At 43.7% G+C, this 23,159-nt stretch overlaps 1 protein-coding gene across 4 annotated transcripts in view; it reads right to left on the bottom strand.

Moving 5' to 3' along the window:
• Positions 1-9,258: 9,258 nt before the first annotated feature.
• Positions 9,259-23,159, bottom strand: part of LOC137528086 (uncharacterized) — a 131,685-nt gene continuing 117,784 nt past the window's right edge. For all 4 annotated transcript variants that reach the window (XM_068249346.1, XM_068249347.1, XM_068249349.1 and 1 more), the window contains one exon: positions 9,259-9,913. In XM_068249346.1, coding sequence (XP_068105447.1) covers positions 9,679-9,913 — 235 coding nt within the window. In that variant the 3' untranslated portion in view covers positions 9,259-9,678. The remainder of the gene's footprint in view (positions 9,914-23,159) is intronic.

The following is a 23,159-nucleotide window of genomic DNA, read 5'->3' as shown; positions in this document are numbered from 1 at the left end:
GACGCGGGTTGGCTAGTATATTATGTTGTGGCTGAGGGTGCTCACCCATGTTTTTGAAGTAGTGCCTGGAGATATATCAGTTGTTGTTTTTCTTTGGAAAGTTTTTTTTCAAGTTTTCAAGAAATTTTTTATTTGTTAGTAACAAATTTTGTAGACGCCGGGTTGACCCAGTTGCCACCCACCGATGGTTAATTCAATGGAAATAGGTGCCTGATCAGATGGAGACATTGGACGTGTGGAAGGGTTGTTGGAAGCAGATAGTGTCATGAATGATACAGAAGTCGAGACGATTAGTATCGTTCCGCAAAGCAGAGCAGAATGTCACTTTCTGTTTTAAATGTACAAGAAGCTCATTTCTTTTCCTCTCTTCTTCTTTTGCTCCCCCATCACCCACAGTAAATGTGAGCAGAACTCCTCACCCACATCACACGTAGCTCTTTCACACCTCAGTGAGAGCAAATGGTCATTCCCTTAGTGACCAGAGATTGTCCAAAGGCAGTTAAAACTTCCATCCAAAATGTTACCCCCAAAATGCTGGATCAGACAATAGACAAACTTCATGTATTAATAATCCAAGATGTGTTTATCGCAGACAAAAGACAAATATATTTTCCGGTTCCTAAATTTCAGCCTAATAGCTCATCCAATTTATAACAGTTTACTGGCTATGGAAACAGAGTTGTTTGACGTTCGCTGAGCGCACACGTTACCTTACTGCTATTTGGTGTCATTTGATCAAACATCGGCTGCAGGTTACAAATCTTCCCTCGGATTCGCTGTGCGCCAATCCAGACAGAAATGGCACAGGTTATTGGTAAATTGTGTCATTCTGGGCTTGTACACACTCCAGCTTATCCTGCTCCGTAGGAGGTAAAAACCGCCCATGTTTTACTAAAGGACAGCCCACCAAGTCAGATTGTATAAAAAACTTGTCAATGACCATTTTGTACTCCAAATTCAACCGACCAGAAACAGTCTCCATGCATGCGTTCCAGGAGGACCGAACGCATGCTTTGTTTCAAGGACTTTTTGATATCAATGCCTGCATTTGACCTGGACTTTATTTCATTTAATATCTCACAAGGACTGCTACGTTAAGTAAGCTTTTCACAATTTTTTCTTTTTATTTTAAGCTTTGTGTTTATATGTTAATTAGTGTGTATAAATGTGTGTAATGCATTTTTGTTATTAAAACGTTTAAAAATCGTTTTACGGTTATGACCTATTCCTGAAGATACACAATTGTACTTACTCCACCGAAAAAGTTACCTTGTGTCCTATAGTATCTTGTATTTATAACCCGTATGCTTGAATCAGGCACAGATAGACAGATCTGGCGCCGATCCCTGCATACAGCTAAGGGTTAAGTTACGTGTTCTCAGTGTGTTCAAATAATTACAGTCGTGCGCTGACTCGCACGTGGTGGCAAGCATTTGAATTGTATGTGTGTGGTGGGTGAATCCTTTGGATTCAGAACGCTCCTCTCGGCTAATCGGTTCATAGATTGCGAATCCACATATGGCCATCTATGCGCAAAGCGACAGCGAGGCCCGAGTTTCTGACTCGGAGTTATTGACCCAATCAAGGATCGGCCCTTGCGGTCCTTGACAGATAGGTTTTGTGAAATGAATAGATAATCAATTCTGGAATAGGTTTGGTATGAAAAAAAGAAAAAGTATAGTCTCTTGTATTTGTGTTTTGTAATCTCCAGGCATCTACTAACTGCATTTTCGTGAGTAATTGTTTGCACCAATTCGAAAAGAAGATGCACTGCTGTGTGTTATGCCTAATACACAGGATGAGATTTTCTGGCAGATTTCTTGCCAGATCGATTATTTACAGCTTGTCCGATCTGATTTCCGCCCGATTAATTTTCCATAAAAGTGAATGGAAAATCGATCGGAAATCAGATCGGACATGGTGGAAATAATCGATCTGGCAAGAAATCTGCCAGAAAATCTCATTGTGTGTATAATGGTTCGACAGATAATTTCCGACAGGTCTGACCTTATTTTCTGATCGATTAGAAGTGAATGGAAATTGATTAGGAAAACGATCGGGAAAAAAATGGAGAATCAATCGGACAGTCAATCTGCTGAAAAATCTCATTGTGTATTCAGAGCATTAGGCAATAGACATTAGGGGCATAGAATGAGCTAATAATTATTTTCTTATTACATAACGTACCCTTTATAAGGATAAAGCGCACCGCTGGATCTGGGTAGATTTGTGATATAATGGGTTGTCTTTAACCACTTCAGCCTTCAGCTTCGAAAATCTTATGCATCCGAGCAATGTTCACCTCCCATTCATTCGCTAATTATTTTATCGCTACTTATCAAAATTAATTGATCTATATCTCGTTTTTTCCGCCACTAATTAGGCTTTCTTTAGGTAGTACATTTTGCTAAGAGCCACTTTACTGTAAATACATTTTAACAGGAAGATTAAGATAGAAATGGAAAAAAATCATTATTTCTCAGTTTTTGGCCATTATAGTTTAAAATTAATACATGCTACAGTAATTAAAACCCATGCATTTTATGTGCCCATTTGTCCCGCTTATTACACCATTTAAATTACATCCCTATCACAATTTATGGCGCCGATATTTTATTTAGAAATAAAGGTACATTTTTTCAATTTGCGTCCATCACTATTTACAAGCTTATAATTTTAAAAAATTTAATAAGATACTCTCTTGACATGTATATTTAAAAAGTTCAGACCCTTAGGTAACTATTTATGTAGTTTTTTTTTTTAATTGTAATTTTTTTTAATACAAAAATGTATTTGGGTAATTTTAGTTTGGGAGGTAAATAGCCAATTTTAGATGTAATGTAATGTATTTTTTTATTCAATACAGGTATGTGGGTGCAGTTTACTATTTGGCCACAAGATGGCCACATTCAAAAAATTCCTAGATGCGAACGATGTCGCATCTAGGAACTAAAAAGAAGAGAAGAAGTTTCCTGGGGGCAGAGATACCACGCTCTCTGATGAGAAAGCATCGGTATTTCTGCCGGGGACTTAGATCGGTGAATGGGAATTATATTCCCATTCACTGATCGGGGGGGCAGCGGGAGCGCGCGCGGGTGCGCGCCCGATCGCGCGCACCACACGGCTGCAGCACCACTGCCTATCTGAATGGATATATGCGTCCAGATATGGCTAAGTGGTTAACAATGAGAATTACTGTACATTTAGCAGGGCGGGATTTACCATAAGGCACTGTAGGCATGTGCCTACAGGTGCCTGATGATGGAAAGGCGGCACACTACTCTTCCTGAGTGCCTCACTCCCTCCTTCCCTATGCAGAGTCCTGATAAGAGTGTAAATGAGAGGTCACTCAACCTGCTCTCGGCATTCCACTGATGAGATCTCTCTTCAGTTGGGGCACCTCTAGCTACTTGATACTGAGGGTACCTCTGGATACCTAATACTAAGGGGCACCTGTAGCTACCTATAGCTACCTATGACGGGCAAGAGAACTAAAAAGAGAAGTGACCATTGGGCCAGCCAGTGGACTTGTCATGCAGTTCATTGGGGGTTTGCAGGTTTATGGAGGGTGAAGTCTAAGGTGCCAGGACAACTGTGCCTATAGGCTCCTGTGAGGTAAATCCGGGCCTGACCTTTACTCTTTGTTACTTGCGGCCAGAGCTGGGACATGGTCCTCCAGCACCCAAGGCTGAGACACCAAAGTCCCTCCATGCTTCCCGCCCCACTCATCACAAACTGATTGCTATTAGACTAAGAGGTGCCCCAGGGCCCCCAACCCCTTTATCTCCAGTTATCTGGCTGCCAGTCACTGCCATGTATCCCCTTTTCTTATTTCTCTCTGCTTCAAACACAATAGGGGAATGACAGCTGTGTGAGTTGTGCGCCCCCTCCTACACTGCGCCCTCTGTCTCGGCCCGGCCCTGCTGGCTGTTGAATGCTGTTCTATATTACTTATCTTCAATTACTGGATGGACTAAGCCCTTAAAATGTGTTTCATGTAAGAGAACTAAATTTGCCTGTTCCGTATGATTAAGCCTCAAAATAGCAGGTGCCTGGCTCTTCTACTGACCACATATGCTATTGCTCCGTTGTTATTGCCTGATGAAGCGGGATCAAACCTGCCAAACGCGTTGCATATTTGGAGTTCATAAATAAAATATATTGACTGTCTTTACTACAGTCGTTGTGTGTCTACTTGGAGGAGGTAAGTCCACCACTACCTCCTCTATTTACCAAGAATTTGGTTTTTAAGCTCATTTAGCTTCCTTTTATCCTTTTGGTGCCTCTGTTCTCCAGCATAATGCAGCTGATCTAGTCACAGTAACATCCGATCTGCATGCTTGTTGAGGGTCTGTGGCTAGGTGCTTTTTATCCAATGCTTAATGCTTTTCTGCCACACAGAAAAGCATTTGGGATCAGTTAGCATCAGTTCCCGTCCTTTTTTGAGCCCCTTGGGGGACATGGAAGCAGGAATGCTGGTGTCACTGGACGCAAAACGCAGAGCCTCAGAAAATGTGATTGATCTTAGTGTTCAATCAACGGTAAATGCATTGAGGGGAACACTGCCATTCATTTCAATCAGAGCAGGATCATCCACCAGGCAGCCTAGGCAGGTGCTTGGGGCCTTGTGGGTGTGAGGGGCCCACCTGCCACCTTCTCTGACCTCTCTCCACTTCAGCTTACCAAAAGGACCACAAGGGGCCCCAAATCTACTACCTTGCCTAGGGCCCCATTACATCTAAGGGCTCATTTCCATATAGCGCACTTATGGAGACACAATTGCAGGGGCAGCAGAGAGTGCATAGGCTGCACTGTCTGCTGTTTCCATTCATACGCTGTGATTGACTTTTAAATCACAGCGCATGATGGTTCCCTTTGGGGCGATTGTGCCCGCAATCCCATTGAGTATAATGAATGGGAACGCAAGCTCCGCCCCCGGTAGTGATGTGCAAAGCAGACTCGCGTTGCATGGAAACGGGCACTTAATCCATCTCTGATCTCAATGTGGGGCGCTGCATTAAATAACAAGGACGGACACTGGCTGCCATGCATCTGAAACGGCCCTTAAAATATTAGAGGCAGAGGATCAGTAGCAAGGCAGCCATGCAATTTGCATTGTTTAATCTATTAGCAGCCCCACTCCAGTTGTCTCATTGTAGACTGGCAGGGCTGAGGGCAGCGGAGGCCGGCAAAACTCTGGCTGCCTATTGCAGGCAGTGTGAGCATGGGAGTGTTTTAATATTTGATAACAAGACAAAAGAAGAGCGCTCTATGGTGCGTTAACATTGCTACAGTTGGGGCACTGCGCCCAGAGGAGGTAACATAGGACCCACACCCTGCCACAACAGGTATGTGCTAATTTAATATAGAATGTATTAAGTTTTTAAAATCGAATAGGGGATCCATATAGGCGGCGTTTAACCATAACACCGCCCTACAGGTAACCACACCCCCATTTGGCACCAAGCCCTTTCATTTAAATCCAGTGTTTGAGCTTGCAGCATCATCTGATGAAGGCGTAAGCACGCCAAAACGCACTGTGAATGAAGTGCTTTCCACTCCGCCCCACCCCGATGGTCTGTTATACACCTGGACCCCCTTGCTATTGCCCACAGCTACGGGAATCGGAGAGAGGAGAAGGGATTTCCGACTACCCTATATGGGAGACATGCTTTGAAAGCATTTGCACCTTGTAAGTGCAATTTTAATCCTTTTATATCAACAATAAAACGTTAATGCACCATGGAGCACTCCTCTTTTATCTTGTTCTCTAGTACACTTGTCCCACGAGTTCGGGAGCTTGCTAAGGGCCTGTACACACTGAAAAACGCAAGCAAAATCGCAAGTGCAGGTAGTTTTAAAAATGCATCGTACTTTTGCTTGCGTTTTTGATGCATTCGCGTTTTTCTTGTAATTGCTGATTGGCTAAAGAATCCTTTGTTTTTTTTTCTAGTTTACTTTTCAACAGGAATCAGGAAATTGTAGAGTCTTCTGGGATACTGACTTCTGAAAAAACGCAATGGAATCGCATTGCATTGCGTTTTTTCATGCGTTTTTCAAGCGCTGCGCTTAAAAAAAGCGCAGCAGGGACTGCGATTGCGTTTTTCTAAAAACGCATCGCACCAGTGTGTACAGGTCATCACGATTTTCATTCTTTTTCAAAAGACCTTGCGATTTTAAAAACGCAACGCAAGCGCAGCAGTGTGTACAGGCCCTTATTTGATGTCATCTATTGGAGTATTATATCCTGGATCCTTCACCTTGTTGGAGCGCTGTTATATTTTGGAAAAAACGCTTTCATATTTACCTCTCTGGATGCAGGATTGGCTCTCCTCTTTCTCCAGAGCAGGCGCTGTAATGCCGACATCTTCTGGGTTCCAATTACATGATATGACATGATCGTGCCCCAGAGGATGGTGTCAACATAGCAGCGCAGCTAAGTGTTGGAAGAGACTCCTCCATCACCCCTCTTCCACCACCAGGTGGCGCTGCAACACGTAAACCATCCTCAGCATCATGATCGCATGTCATATCATGTAATTGGAACCCAGAAGATTTCGGCATTACATTACCCACTCCAGAGGACGAGAAGAGGAAGAAGGGAGCCAATCCAGCATCCAGACAGGTAAATATGAAGGTGATCCCTGCGGCAACAGTCTGCATTATAGCTAGACACTGGGGGGTGCAGTAAAACAACGTGGCGCAACAGCGCACATTCAAAAAAAGAGTGCAATAAGGAATAAATATGTCAGCCTCCATATCCATTTCACTTCAGGTGTGCTTTAAAAAACATGGATGCTATTATAACAACTATGAATGTAAGAAAAAAAGACACCACATGACTAAATTCTGTAAAATGTACTTTACTAATTAAATCTCATATAAAAGTTATCCATAAGATAAGATTCACTTGACTTTTTTTTTTAAGAGAAACTCCGACCAAGAATTGAACTTTATCCCAATCAGTAGCTGATACCCCCTTTCCCATGAGAAATCTATTCCTTTTCACAAACAGACCATCAGGGGGCGCTGTATGACTGATATTGTGGTGAAACCCCTTCCACAAGAAACTCTGAGGACTGTGGTACTCCTGGCAGTTTCCTGTCTGTAAACCTCTTTGCATTGTAAGAATTAGCTGTTTACAGCTGTCTCTAACAGCCAAAACAGCTAGCAGCAGCTACATCACCTACCAGTCCAGCAGTAAAAATGTCACCATGTGATAAATGTCAGAATGTAAATCAGGGAGAGGAGAGATTTTACAATGGGCAAACACTGACTAAATCATTTATACATAATTATAGTAAAAATTAAGCCCCTTTTTATTACATTATTTTTCACTGGAGTTCCTCTTTAACCTCCTGGGGGATACAATTATATCGCCCAGGAGGTGGCGCAGCACTATTTTTTAAATTTTTTTATTTTTTAAATCATGTAGCGAGCCCAGGGCTCGCTACATGATAGCCGCTGTGCAGCGGCATCCCCCCACCCCCTCTGATCGCCTCCGGCAATCAAAGCAAACAGGAAATCCCGTTCAGAACGGGATTTCCTGTTTGGCTTCCCCCGTCGCCATGGCGATGATCGGGATGACGTCATCGACATCAAAGACGTCGTGACGTCAGAGGGAGTCCCGATCCACCCCTCAGCGCTGCCTGGCACTGATTGGCCAGGCTGCGCACAGGGTCTTTGGGGGGGGGAGCGGCGCGGCACGGCGGGTAGCGGCAAATCAGCGCGGAGCGGCGGCGATTGGTATATACACGCAGCTAGCAAAGTGCTAGCTGCGTGCAACAAAAAAAATTATGCAAATCGGCCCACCAGGGCCTGAGAAATCCTCTGTGGCGGCTTACCCCGAGCTCAGCTCGGGATTATCCCCCAGAGGGTTAAGTGGCAAGCACACATCATACCTGAAATATGCTCAGAACACTAAGGCCCCGTTCACATTGCACACATTGCCATCTGTGTTTCGACAATGCGTGCGGGAGGAAGAAATGCGCAATATCATAAGTGCATGGACTGCACTGTCAGATGTTCACACTAGATGCGTTCCAGACCAGTGCGGTACGCGGACGCATGCTGCATGCATTTTTTAACAAAACGCGTGGCTGACCGATTCAGTACAGTGAATGGGATCAGCCACGCAATGCATGCAAACGCAGGTGGCTTGCATTCGTACGCGTTGCGTTCTGATCACACAGCTATCCACGTTTCATAATGTGAAAGTGGCTTAATTCTATAGATGTCTGATGCCTATTCAAAAAGAGGAGCATGGCGGCTGGGCTCCTGAAGTGCAGCTGATGACGGAGCTGGACGGAAAAGGAGAAGATCACGGCAGCAGGATCAGCCGAGACCTTCCCTGCGCACTCTGCCACACGATATTCTGTATCTTTGGAATGTAAGACACACCCACTTTTTCCCCTTACTTGCAAATCATCACAATCATTATTATTTTATTATTATTTGGATTTATATAGCGCCAACATGTTACGCAGCGCTGTACAATAAATGAGGCTACAGACATTAATAATGGGGGTGACAGTCAACACACAACAGACAGTAAGCAATAAGGTACACAATGCCAGATCATACACTGGAGTAACAGTCTCAGTAATTCAGGTTCACGTTACTCTGTGAGCAGAGTGCACAGATACACAAGGACCCTACCAAAAGGCTTACAATCTAAAGGGAGGGGCTGATAACGCGATAGGAGGTGCTGAGTTCAAATTACCTTGGTGTGATGTCGAATTGTGAAGAATTGCTGGTGAATTCTGGTAATTTTTTTTCGATTGCTTTACCCTTAAAATGCTACCCTTTAAAGAGGAACTCCAGTGAAAATAATGTAGTAAAAAAAAGTGCTTCATTTTTACAATAATTATGTATAAATGATTTATTCAGTGTTTGCTCATTGCAAAATCTTTCCTCTCCCCGATTTACATTCTGACATTTATTACATGGTGACATTGTTACTGTGGGCAGGTTATGTAGCTGCTCCCAGCTGTTTTGGCTGTTACAGACAGCTGTAAACAGCTAATTCCTGTCTGTGAACATTGTTACATTGTGGCAGTTTGCCCAGAGTACCGCGGTACTCAGAGCTTCTTGTGGGAGGGGTTTCAGCACAAAATCAGTCATACAGCGCCCCCTGATGGTCTGTTTGTGAAAAGCATTATATTTCTCATGTAAAAGGGGGTATCAGCTACTGATTGGGATAAAGTTCAATTTTAGGTTGGAATTTCTCTTTAAAGGACCACTATCGCGAAGGAAGTTGGCAGTTTAAATCTGAAAGAACTGACAGGTTTTGGGCCAGTCCTTCTCCTCATGGGGGATTCTCAGGGTTTTCTTTGTTTTCAACAGCATTTCCTGAACAACAGTTTAACTGCCAAAATAGTAAGATACCAGCCAGCCTCCCTACTCACTTGCACACTATTTTGTCAGTTAGTTGGACTGGCCCAAAACCTGTTGGTCCTGTCAGATTTTAACTGCTTACTTTTTTCACGATAGTGGTCCTTTAAACCCAAACTGACATCAGCTTTGATCTGACTACAGGCCTTGCTTGTATACATAGTTTAAGCAAACGTAATCAGCTGAGTGAGTTAGCATATCAGCAGTGGGGGGGGGGGGGGGGTAGTCTCTACAAGGCCCATGCATATCAATCAAGAAGTAATCATATTTTACACAGCATCTCAACTATTTTGGAGCAGTTTTATAAGCGCAGACTGCAGTAATGATAACTTTTCTAAAATTATATATCCAGCAAGATATGCCAGATGCCAGAAATCCCACATAGGAGCCACCCTCTGCCTCCGGGAAATGGCTCCGTATCTGTGTGACCACACAAGAAGGTATGGGTATCCGCACGCCTGGTCCAAGAGCCCCGTGTACAAGATGTGTGTATTCTGTGTATGCAGCAAAGCGTAGTGATCTGCAAAGAAAAAAAAATTGAAATCAATTTTATGTAATGTTCTTGTTAGCAGTAACTGTGAAGGGGAATCCATACTGGCTTTGTCAAACTTTAAAAGCTGACTTTGCAATCAAAACTAGTAGCAGGAAAGTGAAATGCCCATATTCTGATAAGTACCATATTTCATGGACTATAGGGCGCACTTTTTCTCCCCCAAAAGCGGTGGGGAAAAGTCAGTGCATCTTATTGCGCAGCACGGTGGCGTAGTGGTTAGCGCTCTCGCCTTGCAGTGCTGGGTCCCTGGTTTGAATCCCAGCCAGGTCAACATCTGCAAGGAGTTTGTATGTTCTCGTGTCTGCGTGTGTTTCCTCCGGGCACTCCGGTTTCCTCCCACATCTCAAATCCATACAGATCAGTTAATTGGCTTCCCCTTAAATTGGCCTTAGACTATGATACATACACTACATGATATAGACATAAGACTGTGGCAGGAATTAGACTGTGAGCTTTTCTGAGGGACAGTTAGTGATAAGACTATATATACTCTGTACAGCTCTGCGGAAGATGTCGGCGCTATATAAATAATAATAATAATAGTGTGAATGTACGGCCACACACTGTTGTTGCCTCACAAAGCAAATCAGCGCAGCTGAAGCTTACATATCCAGCTGCATGCTCCTCCTTTTCCGCCTGCAGCCACAGCATGAAGCTGTGAGTGCTGAAGCTTTTTCTGCATGCCAGGGATCCTGCTGTAAATGCCGCTCTCCTCCTCTGATCTGATGCAGCCCTGTATCTGTGCTGCACACAGACATCCTTCTACTACTTCCTCCACACTACAATCATGTAGTTAATAAAAACTTATACTGAGAGTGCATTGCACTTTGTCTTATTTGGTTACTACAGGCCACATTACTGAAACTTGCGGGGACACATGAGATGACTGTAGTGTGGAGGAGGTGCAGCACGGAGACAGAGCTGCATCATATCAGAGGAGGAGAGAGAGAGACATTTGCAGCACGATCCCTTGGCTTGCACTACAGACTACAGCACAGGCGAGACCACATGGAGTGGTAAGACCGGGGCTTGGTCAGCTCAGTGCTTCGAGCTAACAGTGTTTGATAAGTGACAGGGCTGCCTTCAGGGCATCACAAGGGGGACAGCTGTATGGGGCCCTAGTGAATCTGGGGTGCCACACATGGGTTGCCCATTAATGTGATGAGAGGTGGCAGGAGACTCATCCAGGAGTTACCATAGTCAGTTAGTGATTAAAGTAAACCTGAGATGAATAGAAGAAAAGGATTTTTACTTACCTGGGGCTCCTCTCAGCCCCCTGTAGTTCATCAGCTCCCTCAATTACCTTCCGGTCCCATCTGTTGTGCTCATACGAAGTACACGCAATCCAATTGGGTTGCAGGGCACTGCACATGCACTGTTCCTCCTTTGTTCTCCAATGGCTGGGTGCGTTCTGTGCAGGAGCAGATAGTCTTAACGTACTGAGCATACGCAGAACACTCCCAGCCATGGGAGTGTATGAAAAATGGACACACAGACGTTAGTGTGTTCAGGCATTCAAAGATTGTGATTTGCCATGTGGGGCAGAGGGGAGTGAGGGGGTCCAGTAGGTTTGGTATGAGCCCCAAAAATTTCTGATGAAGGCACTGCTAAGTGAGTTCTGACCAGGGGAGTTGGGGACATTAGACTATAATATTAGGTAGAGCAGCGCAGTCCACAAGACGCTCCTGCACCATGGATGCACCAGGATTAGTATATTTTTTTCCTGGTTTTTGTCCTCTAAACCCAGGTGCGTCTTATAGTCCAGATCGTTTTATAGTCCGAAAAATATGGTACATAAAATACAAGGGTTTCACTAAGGATAGTGCAGCGTAACAGCGAGAGTTAGCTACAGTTACATGTGCTAGTGAATCAGTGTGCCTTAATGAGGTATCCCTGAATGCTACTAGTGGCAGCGTAGCGCATAGCACCCAACTGTCCCTCTTTTGGACATGTTGTACCAACTTCTGTCCCACGCTGTCTGGGGGCCATTCCCAAATATTCATGTGGCACTAATGTTTTTCCTGTATGTAGAAAAAAGAGGCCCTTCAAAAAGCACCACTCCAATGTGAATATTAACAATTAACATGAATCTTTATTAAACATAATCAGTCACAAATTCAGGGATTCAACCTGACAATAAACTCTAAAACCATAATAAAACATCCCATAAAAAATCTCCATGCTGGTAAATATTGCTTGCTAAATTAGTATAAAAGGGCAATGTTGCAACAATATATCATAGATCAAAAACAGGACAGCAGCTTCTTAATAGAACCTGCTGCCTGTGAGAACCCGGGTTCAGTATTGCAGTGCTATAACTTAATGAGGCAATTAGATTGTACAACACCATAGGAAAAATATAAATAGTGACAATAACAATAACACTTAGTGTATACCACCAAAATTGGGTTAACAACCATGTATGAAAAAGGTCCGCAGCATGGACAAAGTGCTATAATAGTGCAAATGAATCAACATTAATAAACATTTAACTGGTGATGACTAAAAGCAATGTATGTGCAAATAGGCTCCTAATGAAAACTGACAGTGCAGCAGCCCACAACTGTGTACACAGAGAAAGTGCAATAGGGCAATACTTAGCCGAGTTGTAGATAAGGAGGCAAGCGTGCAGCAGGAGAGACGGAAGATCCCCTCGAAGCTACCCCACTAGTTACGCGGGCGCAACCCCGCTTTGTCAAGGAGAGGAGGAACCGTGTGTTCACGCCAGTTTCCGGCGTTTAAATGAGTCCTGGAAGGTGTGCGCGTCACTCGTGACGTCACCGGAAGTGCAGTCGCGGACAGGAAAGAGGAAGAACCAGTCTGGTCAGACTGGATGCCTCGCTGGAGCGCACGGAAGGTAATAGTATACTCAACCACCAAGGAAGAAAAATAGAATGTAGAAAGTAAACAGTAAGACATGAGAAGTAATTGCATGAATAACTAGCCCATTTTTTGTATATAATAAGGACAATAATATGAATATATCTATATGTGTATGCCACACAAATTATAATAGAAGTTTTTGAAAAACACGCATTTTTACCTTGCAGTGACTATTAAAGGGGAACACCCCCACATCACATACAATGTCAAAAAGTTCATATTTGGAGCATGTGCAGCACAACCTGTCTGCTGTAAATAGCAGTTAAGTTCTAAAAGTGCAGTCCAAATGACAATCCACCTCCGACACCTGCCCTAAAACTGCAGGGTATTCCGTTTGGAAATTTCATCAAGTCCCAAATGGCAAAAAGTCCACTCAACGTGTGCTCGTGTCCAATAAAGGTTCATGGTCATTCCCTGCAGGGGGCTAAGGGCAGAGGCAGAAGTCCAGTATAAATCCATCAGGCAAATTGCACATTGCTCCATATTAAATTTCTCGATCAGAGTCAAATCCATCAAAACGTCCATTCAACAATAATAATAGCCACTACATACAGAAAGAAAGAGAGACAATTGTGAGATACATAAATGCACTAGTACAAGTCACTGACAATTGTGAGATACATAAATGCACTAGTACAAGTCAGTGACTTGTACTAGTGCATTTATGTATCTCACAATTGTCTCTCTTTCTTTCTGTATGTAGTGGCTATTATTATTGTTGAATGGACGTTTTGATGGATTTGACTCTGATCGAGAAATTTAATATGGAGCAATGTGCAATTTGCCTGATGGATTTATACTGGACTTCTGCCTCTGCCCTTAGCCCCCTGCAGGGAATGACCATGAACCTTTATTGGACACGAGCACACGTTGAGTGGACTTTTTGCCATTTGGGACTTGATGAAATTTCCAAACGGAATACCCTGCAGTTTTAGGGCAGGTGTCGGAGGTGGATTGTCATTTGGACTGCACTTTTAGAACTTAACTGCTATTTACAGCAGACAGGTTGTGCTGCACATGCTCCAAATATGAACTTTTTGACATTGTATGTGATGTGGGGGTGTTCCCCTTTAATAGTCACTGCAAGGTAAAAATGCGTGTTTTTCAAAAACTTCTATTATAATTTGTGTGGCATACACATATAGATATATTCATATTATTGTCCTTATTATATACAAAAAATGGGCTAGTTATTCATGCAATTACTTCTCATGTCTTACTGTTTACTTTCTACATTCTATTTTTCTTCCTTGGTGGTTGAGTATACTATTACCTTCCGTGCGCTCCAGCGAGGCATCCAGTCTGACCAGACTGGTTCTTCCTCTTTCCTGTCCGCGACTGCACTTCCGGTGACGTCACGAGTGACGCGCACACCTTCCAGGACTCATTTAAACGCCGGAAACTGGCGTGAACACACGGTTCCTCCTCTCCTTGACAAAGCGGGGTTGCGCCCGCGTAACTAGTGGGGTAGCTTCGAGGGGATCTTCCGTCTCTCCTGCTGCACGCTTGCCTCCTTATCTACAACTCGGCTAAGTATTGCCCTATTGCACTTTCTCTGTGTACACAGTTGTGGGCTGCTGCACTGTCAGTTTTCATTAGGAGCCTATTTGCACATACATTGCTTTTAGTCATCACCAGTTAAATGTTTATTAATGTTGATTCATTTGCACTATTATAGCACTTTGTCCATGCTGCGGACCTTTTTCATACATGGTTGTTAACCCAATTTTGGTGGTATACACTAAGTGTTATTGTTATTGTCACTATTTATATTTTTCCTATGGTGTTGTACAATCTAATTGCCTCATTAAGTTATAGCACTGCAATACTGAACCCGGGTTCTCACAGGCAGCAGGTTCTATTAAGAAGCTGCTGTCCTGTTTTTGATCTATGATATATTGTTGCAACATTGCCCTTTTATACTAATTTAGCAAGCAATATTTACCAGCATGGAGATTTTTTATGGGATGTTTTATTATGGTTTTAGAGTTTATTGTCAGGTTGAATCCCTGAATTTGTGACTGATTATGTTTAATAAAGATTCATGTTAATTGTTAATATTCACATTGGAGTGGTGCTTTTTGAAGGGCCTCTTTTTTCTACATACAGCATTTATCTTGTTGACCCTAGCACACTCTATTTTTACTCACAAGGGTGCGAACCAATATGTTTTTCTAAAACTAATGTTTTTCCTGGCACACATGTAACTTCGGTTCCTCAATCTTTGGCTCTATCACAAATATCTACTTCTAATGTAGCTGCGACTCCGCATATTCTGTCTCAGATTCTTGCATCTAATCAGAATACTTTGACTCATGCGGGTTTGCAGTCTACTTACATGGGCTTTCAAAGACTGAATATTCCTTCCCTTGTGCCTTCCAGTTTACCATCTTTTGCCCATGTACCTACTTATATGCCTCTTTCTTATAACGAATTGGGACACTCTACTGGCATGTCACGGGGACTATATTTTCAGGCCAGTATTTAAATAATCCTTCTAAACCATTTCAAGGTGGTGACTTATCTGCACAAATGAATATTTGTGGTCACTTGCAACATTCTGCTGAGTCTGTGTTGCCCATACAGACTACTGGGACTACACAGCCGTACATATTGTCTTTGGAACCACCTTCAAATGTAGATGCTGATTTGTCTTCAAATGAAACGGTGTATAATGATATAGCTATCAGTTCATCTGAGGTGCCTTCCAGACAAACTGACAATTTGAATGTGTTTAGTTATAGCTTTGATCCTAGCACAAATTTGAATGCGTTTGGTAATTTGTTGCAAGATTCAGATCGTAGAAACAAATTTATGTCAGTATTTTCGTGTGACACTGGCGCAGCCAGTTTACAACCTGAACTTACTCTACATACTGTATACTACACTGGAGTGCTTAATGGATGAAGTTCGTCTCTGGTGGGACTAACCAGTTTGAAACACTACATTAGCAAGGGGATTATACCCAGAGGTTTACGAATTAAGAAAGTTCCCACCACAATCTAATCTGACAATTTTGTTATAGAGTGGAATCAGATCCTGACGGGTTGTTCTCTGCGACTTATGAGACTTATAGTTTCTTATGAAGAACAAAAATTGGTTAATCTTAAGTTGCAGATAGACAAGACAAACCAAGATCTGAAAGCATTTGATACTTTGGTTCTCTATGATGAATTGACCTCTAAACTCAAGAATAATATCAATAAATTGGAGACAATCATCATGGAAATTTTTGAGAGACACAAACAACTACAGTCGTAATGTAGTTTACGAATGAGGGAGGTGGGAATCTTTCTACAGATCTCCCAAATCTATTTTTAAAAAATTCACTCCTAAGAAGAACGTAAGTTTCAGTTCCCCAGATAATTCAGGTTCTCTGTCTGATGTCTCTGATGTCTCTGATTCCAATCGTAGGGCTTTACAGTCTATTTTTCCCAATGTTACTCACCCAACGGAGGTCCCTCCCATACTTCAGACGTCAGGGGTTCCTATTCCTCAGCCCTCTTATTACAAAACTCAAAGGAAGTCAACAAGGGCAAAGAAACGAAAGCAAAAAAGAAACGTACTAGGCGAGCAGGACGTAAACATAGAAAATCGGAAAGTAAGATAACATCTAGTGCCGAACTTGCCACTCACAATGTGGTAAATCTTTCCAAATATACTCTTTCTCCAGATCAGGTTAACCTATTGTCTAGAGGCCTGTCTTTTACCCCTTCAAATCATTTCGACTTATTTCGCATCATCTTGGATCTTAACAAGTTTGTGAGGAACCTGGTGGTGAGAAAACATTTTTCTGAGGGTCCTCTTGAGTCAGCCGATTCCTGCACACCCATGTCCTTGCCATCAAATTCAATAGAGGATATTCCCTCTTTTTGTGACATTAGGACTCTTTTGGCATTGCAGGCTTTGGATGACAGAGGCATGGCCGGAGTGGATGTAGATCAGGTGGTTCCCATGATGGTTTCTAATCCCCCATTCTACCCGGTCAATGCTAGGTCCCCTGAGGTTGACACATTTCAGGACCTTATTGAAAAAGAGCTGACTGATTTGTCGCGGTCTTCTAGGGCACCGTCTGACCTCTCAGCCGCCGAGCGGCAGGCTTTGATTTCCCTTCAGAACAATGCTGATATTGTCATCCGCTCGGCGGATAAGGGATGTGCGGTCATTGTCCTGGATGTCATAGACTATCAGTCAGAAGCCCTGAGGCAACTGGGGGATGCGGATGTGTATCGGCCCTTACTCCGAGATCCTACTTTGGATTTCCTTGGTGATCTTCGGGGGCTGTTGGAATTAGGACAAAACATGGGCGTTCTTACTAAACGTTTATCAGAATTTTTATGCCCGTTACATCCCATTGTCCCCGCTTTCCACTACCTCCCGAAGATCCATAATCCGGGCCCCCCCTCCTGCGGGCAAACCAATTGTGGCGGGGATTGTCTCCGTAGGTGAGCGCCTAGGTGAGTGGGTCGATGCACATTTGCAGCCCCTCGTATCCAGACTTCCTGGATATGTACAGGATACTCGTCCTGTTTGTCCAGCTTTGTAGATTTTGTGTGGGAGGAGGGATTTCATTGGATGACACTGGATGTCGCTTCCCTATATTCCTCCATTCCACACAAACTTGCCCTTAATGCTTTAGATTTTCACTTCGAGAAGTATTCAACTTTTGACGTTTCCTTACGGCCTTTTCTTTTGAGGGCTGTGGAGTACCTACTCACACATAATTATTTTATGGTTTGATTCGGGGTTTTATCTCCTGAGATGCTGAGCTTCTATGGGGGCCAAGTTTTCCCCCTCCCTGGCCAATTTATACATGGGCTGGTGGGAGGAGCTCCACATCTTTGGAGATGAGAACCCCTTTGCCTCCCATATCATTTGGTATGGCAGGTTTATAGATGATTTACTTTTGGTGTGGGGAGGTCCTCCCGGCCTTCTTGCAGATTTTCTGAATTACGTTAACTGTAACGATCTCAGTTTGAATTTCACTATGAGCCATCATGAGACACAGATTGATTACCTGGATTTAACTTTGACTGGAGGTCATATATCTCATCAGGTTTCCACGAGAACTTAACGCAAGCCTACAGAAGGCAATTCTGTTCTGCTTGCAAGTTCTTTTCACCCTAGGCACACCATTAATGCCATTCCCACAGGAGAATTCACTCGGGCCGCCCGCAATTGTTCCAATTTGGACCAATTTGAATAAGAATGTACTTTAGTTGAAAACAGACTGAAACAAAGAGGGTACACTAACAAACAGTTGGCTTTGGTACGTCTCAGGGATACTAGGAGACCTTGTGACGAGCTGCTAAAAATGAAAAACCATGATAGGGGCCGAGACGATCAGGTGACCTTTGTTACGGAGTACAGCCTTGAATTTAATAAAATTACAAGTATTGTGAAACAATATCTTCCAGTGCTGAACTCCGACTCTAAATTCAAGGAAATTCTAAACAAGGGATGCCGCTTCTCTGCTAGAAAGGCATGTACCTTGGGTTCCATCCTTTCCCCTAGTTTGTTTCGCTCTCCTCTTTCGGTTCATACTCCTACTTGGCACACCACGGTGGGATTCTCAACCTGTAACTACTGCCATTGTCACAAAAATGGTGCTTCTATTTTTTCTTTTGCGACCAATAATAGTTTTCCCATTAAACAATATGTGAATTGCGATACAAAGTGCACTATTTATGTAATTTCATGTACATCCTGTCGCATTCAATACGTAGGTTGCACTACTCGCAATTTGTGAGCCCGCATAGCCGAGCACTATTGCGGCACCAATTGGAAAACTTTTCGCAAGTCAGCAATTTCCAAACATTTTGAAACTGTGCATAAAGGCAATCTCTCGTCTTTCAGTTTCCAAGGGGTAGAGTGAGTAGTGTGCCCAAGGAGAGGGGGAGACATACAAAGGCTACTTCTAACACGGGAAGCCCATTGGATTCTTAAAATGGGCACCTGTAGTCCAAGTGGCCTGAATACACGATGGGATCTAAGCTTAGCATATGATTATTGATCCAGTAAGCAGCCCCCTTTCCTCCCTCCCCTCTTTCATCATTTTGATATTTGATTTGTGATCTTTTCTTCCCTTTTTTCCTCTTTTTGCGTACTTGTACTTTTGGCGACCTTATAGGCAAACATGCTTTTCTTCCAGTGGTGACTTTTTTTACGTTACTTTTAAGATTTTTTTATGTTATTAAATGAAACAACTTCTTGTATATTTATATGTTGTGTATATACATGTAATGTTCCTTTAAGGAGATGGCTGGTTGAGGTATAGGGCGGAGTTTACCCTCCTCTCACCTACATATAGCCCTCTCCTTGCAGGCTCACTTTTAACTATGACTAAGGGCAGACTGTAGGCCCAACACGCATTAGTTGATCCTGTGTTTTTTACACTTGTCATGTGGAGTTTCTATATAAAGGGCTCTATTCATAAAACCTTACCGCAAGTTTTCCGCTCAAAACAGCGGATTTTCCCTTCCATTTAGCAAAGTGGGCATTCATAAAAGCTGTTCCCGCATGAAAATCTACGATCCCCCAGCAGAGCGAGAAATTTCCGCCCTCTCCAGTGTTTTTCTAGATTTATCTAGAAAAAAGTAACAAAATGGCCATTCATGAAGTTTAGAGGAAGCGGTATGTGGACGGGAAATACCGCTTCCTCTGATTTTGCGGATTACATACAAGTGAATGGGACAGACCTCCCAGAGAGAGCAGTGCACGGAGGGACTCTGCCGGCTGAAGTGTTTCCGCATGCCTTCCGACAGCTTACCGCCAGCTTTCAGCGGGAGATCTCCGCTCTTGCATCACAGCTGGCAAGATTTTTATGAATTACCACCCAGAAGTCTAAAATACCGCTGCGGTATTTTCCCTCCAGGAGTTTTTTCGCCAAACATTTTTTATGAATAGAGCCCAATGAATACCAGCGTCTTGTTCAACTACTGCATGGTTTGCGAATCCTTTTCCTTGTACATGTGGATTGGCGTGGCTTACCAGATCCTGCACCCATTGGTATGATTTAATAGGGGGTTGAGCCTTATTGAACTCTTTCCTTACCCTCTTTTGGAGGGACAGTCCCTCTTTGGAAGCCCTGTCCCTCTGTCCTCCTCATTTGTTCCTCTTTCTATGTAAATATATATATTTCTCTATTGAAAAATGTGTTTATTTTACTCTATTCCCATCCTTTATTTCAGGGCTGTGGTGTAGGAGTCGGAGTCGTGGAGTTGGGGCAATTTTGGGTGCCTGGATTCCTGATGAATTTAGACTGTAATTAAAATAGAAAATATGATAAAATGTTCTATTTCTCAGATATGTGGTTATATCAATTGCGCTCCTCTCTCACCACCCCCCTCTCTATATAAACGGGCTTGCTGCAACTCAAAATTGATGCCACATGTACACCTTGATAGTTAAAACAATGTTTCTGGAGTGCGCTACCCCCTCCCACTGTCCACAAATACAAACAGTTCTGTTTAGTGCGTCCTTCACTGTCCACCGTCCACTTTCTGGTGCTCCAGGGGATTCTCCCGTTGTTGGCGCAATTCATATACAGAAAAAAAGGAACAAAAAACGAGACATCATAGTGCGATCCGTTTGAATTAGAAACGTATGGGGACCTTCACCCTATGGGGTCCGACTGTGTATCTTCTATATTAGTGGTCACCTCTATATGTGTGACTAACGGCCAACAGGTGGCACGCTCACCTTGCTGCAAGTCTGCCCAGCCCTACAGACAGCAACTGCGCTTAAGGGGTCAAACCAACTTCTTTTTCCACCGATCAATGGTAAGTCCAATCTCAAACAAAGCAGTGAGACAATATCATAGTGCAATCAAGCTTCCACAAAATCTCCATACATCAGATCAAAAGCACCTATAAATCTCCTGCTCACCCTTTCCTGCCGCTGTCCACACTCACAGACAGCTGTCCACGCTTTGGGTGTGCAGTGTTAGCCTCAATGCTCTGAATTACAATCCACTTCCACAGTGTGATAGCAGGATACCAGGCCTGACAGGCATATATCTATAAACTAAAAAGACTCCCAATAGTGTAAAATCCACGGTTTATTCCATAAAACTGAAGAGTAATACTCACAAACATCAATGTAAAAAGCGCTTTGTATGATTAAAACACCCAGAGGACGTCTCCTCCTGCTGCTGGTCACTTCCCTTCCAGGCTCCGCCCTACGCGTTACGTCATACGACTCATCAGGGGCTATTGGTTGGGAAGTGACCCAGCAGTCTCTTATATTCCCATATCTCATTTGCATACACATCTCATAAAACCTCATAACCCACCTATCCTTGCTCAATTCTTACTTGTATGGGATCCGCTCTCCATACCTTCCATTAAGCGTAATTCTTGTGTTCATATATACCTAGTTCTGCCCTGTTAGAAGTCTCTCCCTTGGACTACCATCCTCCGCACCAACCCAAAACTACATTACCCACAATACCCAAATCTCGCTGTCTCGCGAGACCTTGGCCCCAATGTGCTCTGCGGAGGGACTGCAGTTACCACAATCTCTGCGTCCCGCACTCTCGCGAGACCTCGGCCGCCATATTACACATCCAAAGGCCTGTTTATCCAAACTACATTACCCACACTCCCCCGTCCTCGCGAGATTCTGACACTACTATCGGCCGGATTGCGATTATCCCAATGCGCACAATACGGCTATACCCAGTCTAAATCACGATCTCTCCGTTGGACCACCCCTCATATTCAAATCCTCACCGCCCATTACACATGTCTAAATCACGATCTCTCCGTTGGACCACCCCTCATATTCAAATCCTCACCGCCCATTACACATATACTGTGTAATGGGCGGTGAGGATTTGAATATGAGGGGTGGTCCAACGGAGAGATCGTGATTTAGACTGGGTATAGCCGTATTGTGCGCATTGGGATAATCGCAATCCGGCCGATAGTAGTGTCAGAATCTCGCGAGGATGGGGGAGTGTGGGTAATGTAGTTTGGATAAACAGGCCTTTGGATGTGTAATATGGCGGCCGAGGTCTCGCGAGAGTGCGGGACGCAGAGATTGTGGTAAGTGCAGTCCCTCCGCAGAGCACATTGGGGCCAAGGTCTCGCGAGACAGCGAGATTTGGGTATTGTGGGTAATGTAGTTTTGGGTTGGTGCGGAGGATGGTAGTCCAAGGGAGAGACTTCTAACAGGGCAGAACTAGGTATCAGTGATGAGCGAAAATGCAAATATTCTTTTCGCCGAATTTTCGCGAAAATAAGTACTATTTTCGTTTCGAAAGGTGAAAATTCGCCGAATATTTTCGCATTAATTTTCGCCTAAAGTCTGTTTTTTTCGCGTTGAATTTCTAAGCCCCCTTACAAGCTAGAATCACCAAATTTGCAGGGTATATTAAGGAGATATGTGGGTACAAGAGGAAAAAGAAATTTTTCAAAAAGACCTTATAGTTTTTGAGAAAATTGACTTTAAAGTGTCAAAGGAAAAAAGTATACATTTAAATGCAGTAAATGACAGTTACTGTAGCAAACCTAGCAGTAGTGTAAATTTACTAATATCAAAAGAAAGGGCCAAGTGTAAGTGCCATGGGCTAAGTGCCAAGTGCAAACTGCCAAGTGCAAAGGGCCGAGTGCCAAGTGCAAAGGGCCAAGTGCCAAGAGCAAATGCCAAGTGCAAACTGCCAAGTGCAAAGGGCCAAGTGCCAAGTGCAAAGGGCCAAGTGCAAAGGGCCAAGTGCCAAGAACAAGTGCCAAGTGCAAAGTGCAAACGGCCAAGTGCAAGTGCAAAGGGCCAAGGGTCAAATGAAAAGGGCCAAGTGCAAAGAGCCCTTGGCTCTTGGCCCTTTGCCTTTGCACTTGGCCCTTTTCATTTGACACTTGGCCCTTTGCACTTGCACTTGGCCCTTTGCACTTTGCCTTTGCACTTGGCCCTTTGCACTTGGCCCTTTGCCCTTGCAATTGGCCCTTTGCACTTGGCCCTTTGCACTTGGGCCTTTGCCCTTGCACTTGGCCCTTTGCACTTGGCCCTTTGCACTTGACCCTTGGCCCTTTGCACTTGGCCCTTTGCCCTTGCACTTGGCCCTTTGCACTTGGCCCTTTGCACTTGGCAGTTTGCACTTGGCCCTTTCTTTTGATATTAGTAATTTTACACTACCTCTAGGTTTGCTTAAAGGGATACTGTAGGGGGGGTCGGGGGAAAATGAGTTGAAGTTACCTGGGGCTTCTAATGGTCTCCCGCAGGCATCCTGTGCCCACGCAGCCACTCCCCAATGCTCCGGCCCTGCCTCCGGTTCACTTCTGGAATTTCAGACTTTAAAGTCTGAAAACCACTGCGCCTGCGTTGCCGTGTC

The sequence above is a fragment of the Hyperolius riggenbachi genome, chromosome 8 (assembly GCF_040937935.1).
Source record: "Hyperolius riggenbachi isolate aHypRig1 chromosome 8, aHypRig1.pri, whole genome shotgun sequence".
In the NCBI taxonomy this organism is placed as follows: Eukaryota; Metazoa; Chordata; class Amphibia; order Anura; family Hyperoliidae; genus Hyperolius; species Hyperolius riggenbachi.
Note: the sequence above shows the minus strand (reverse complement) of the source record. Positions and strands in the feature narration are given on the sequence as shown.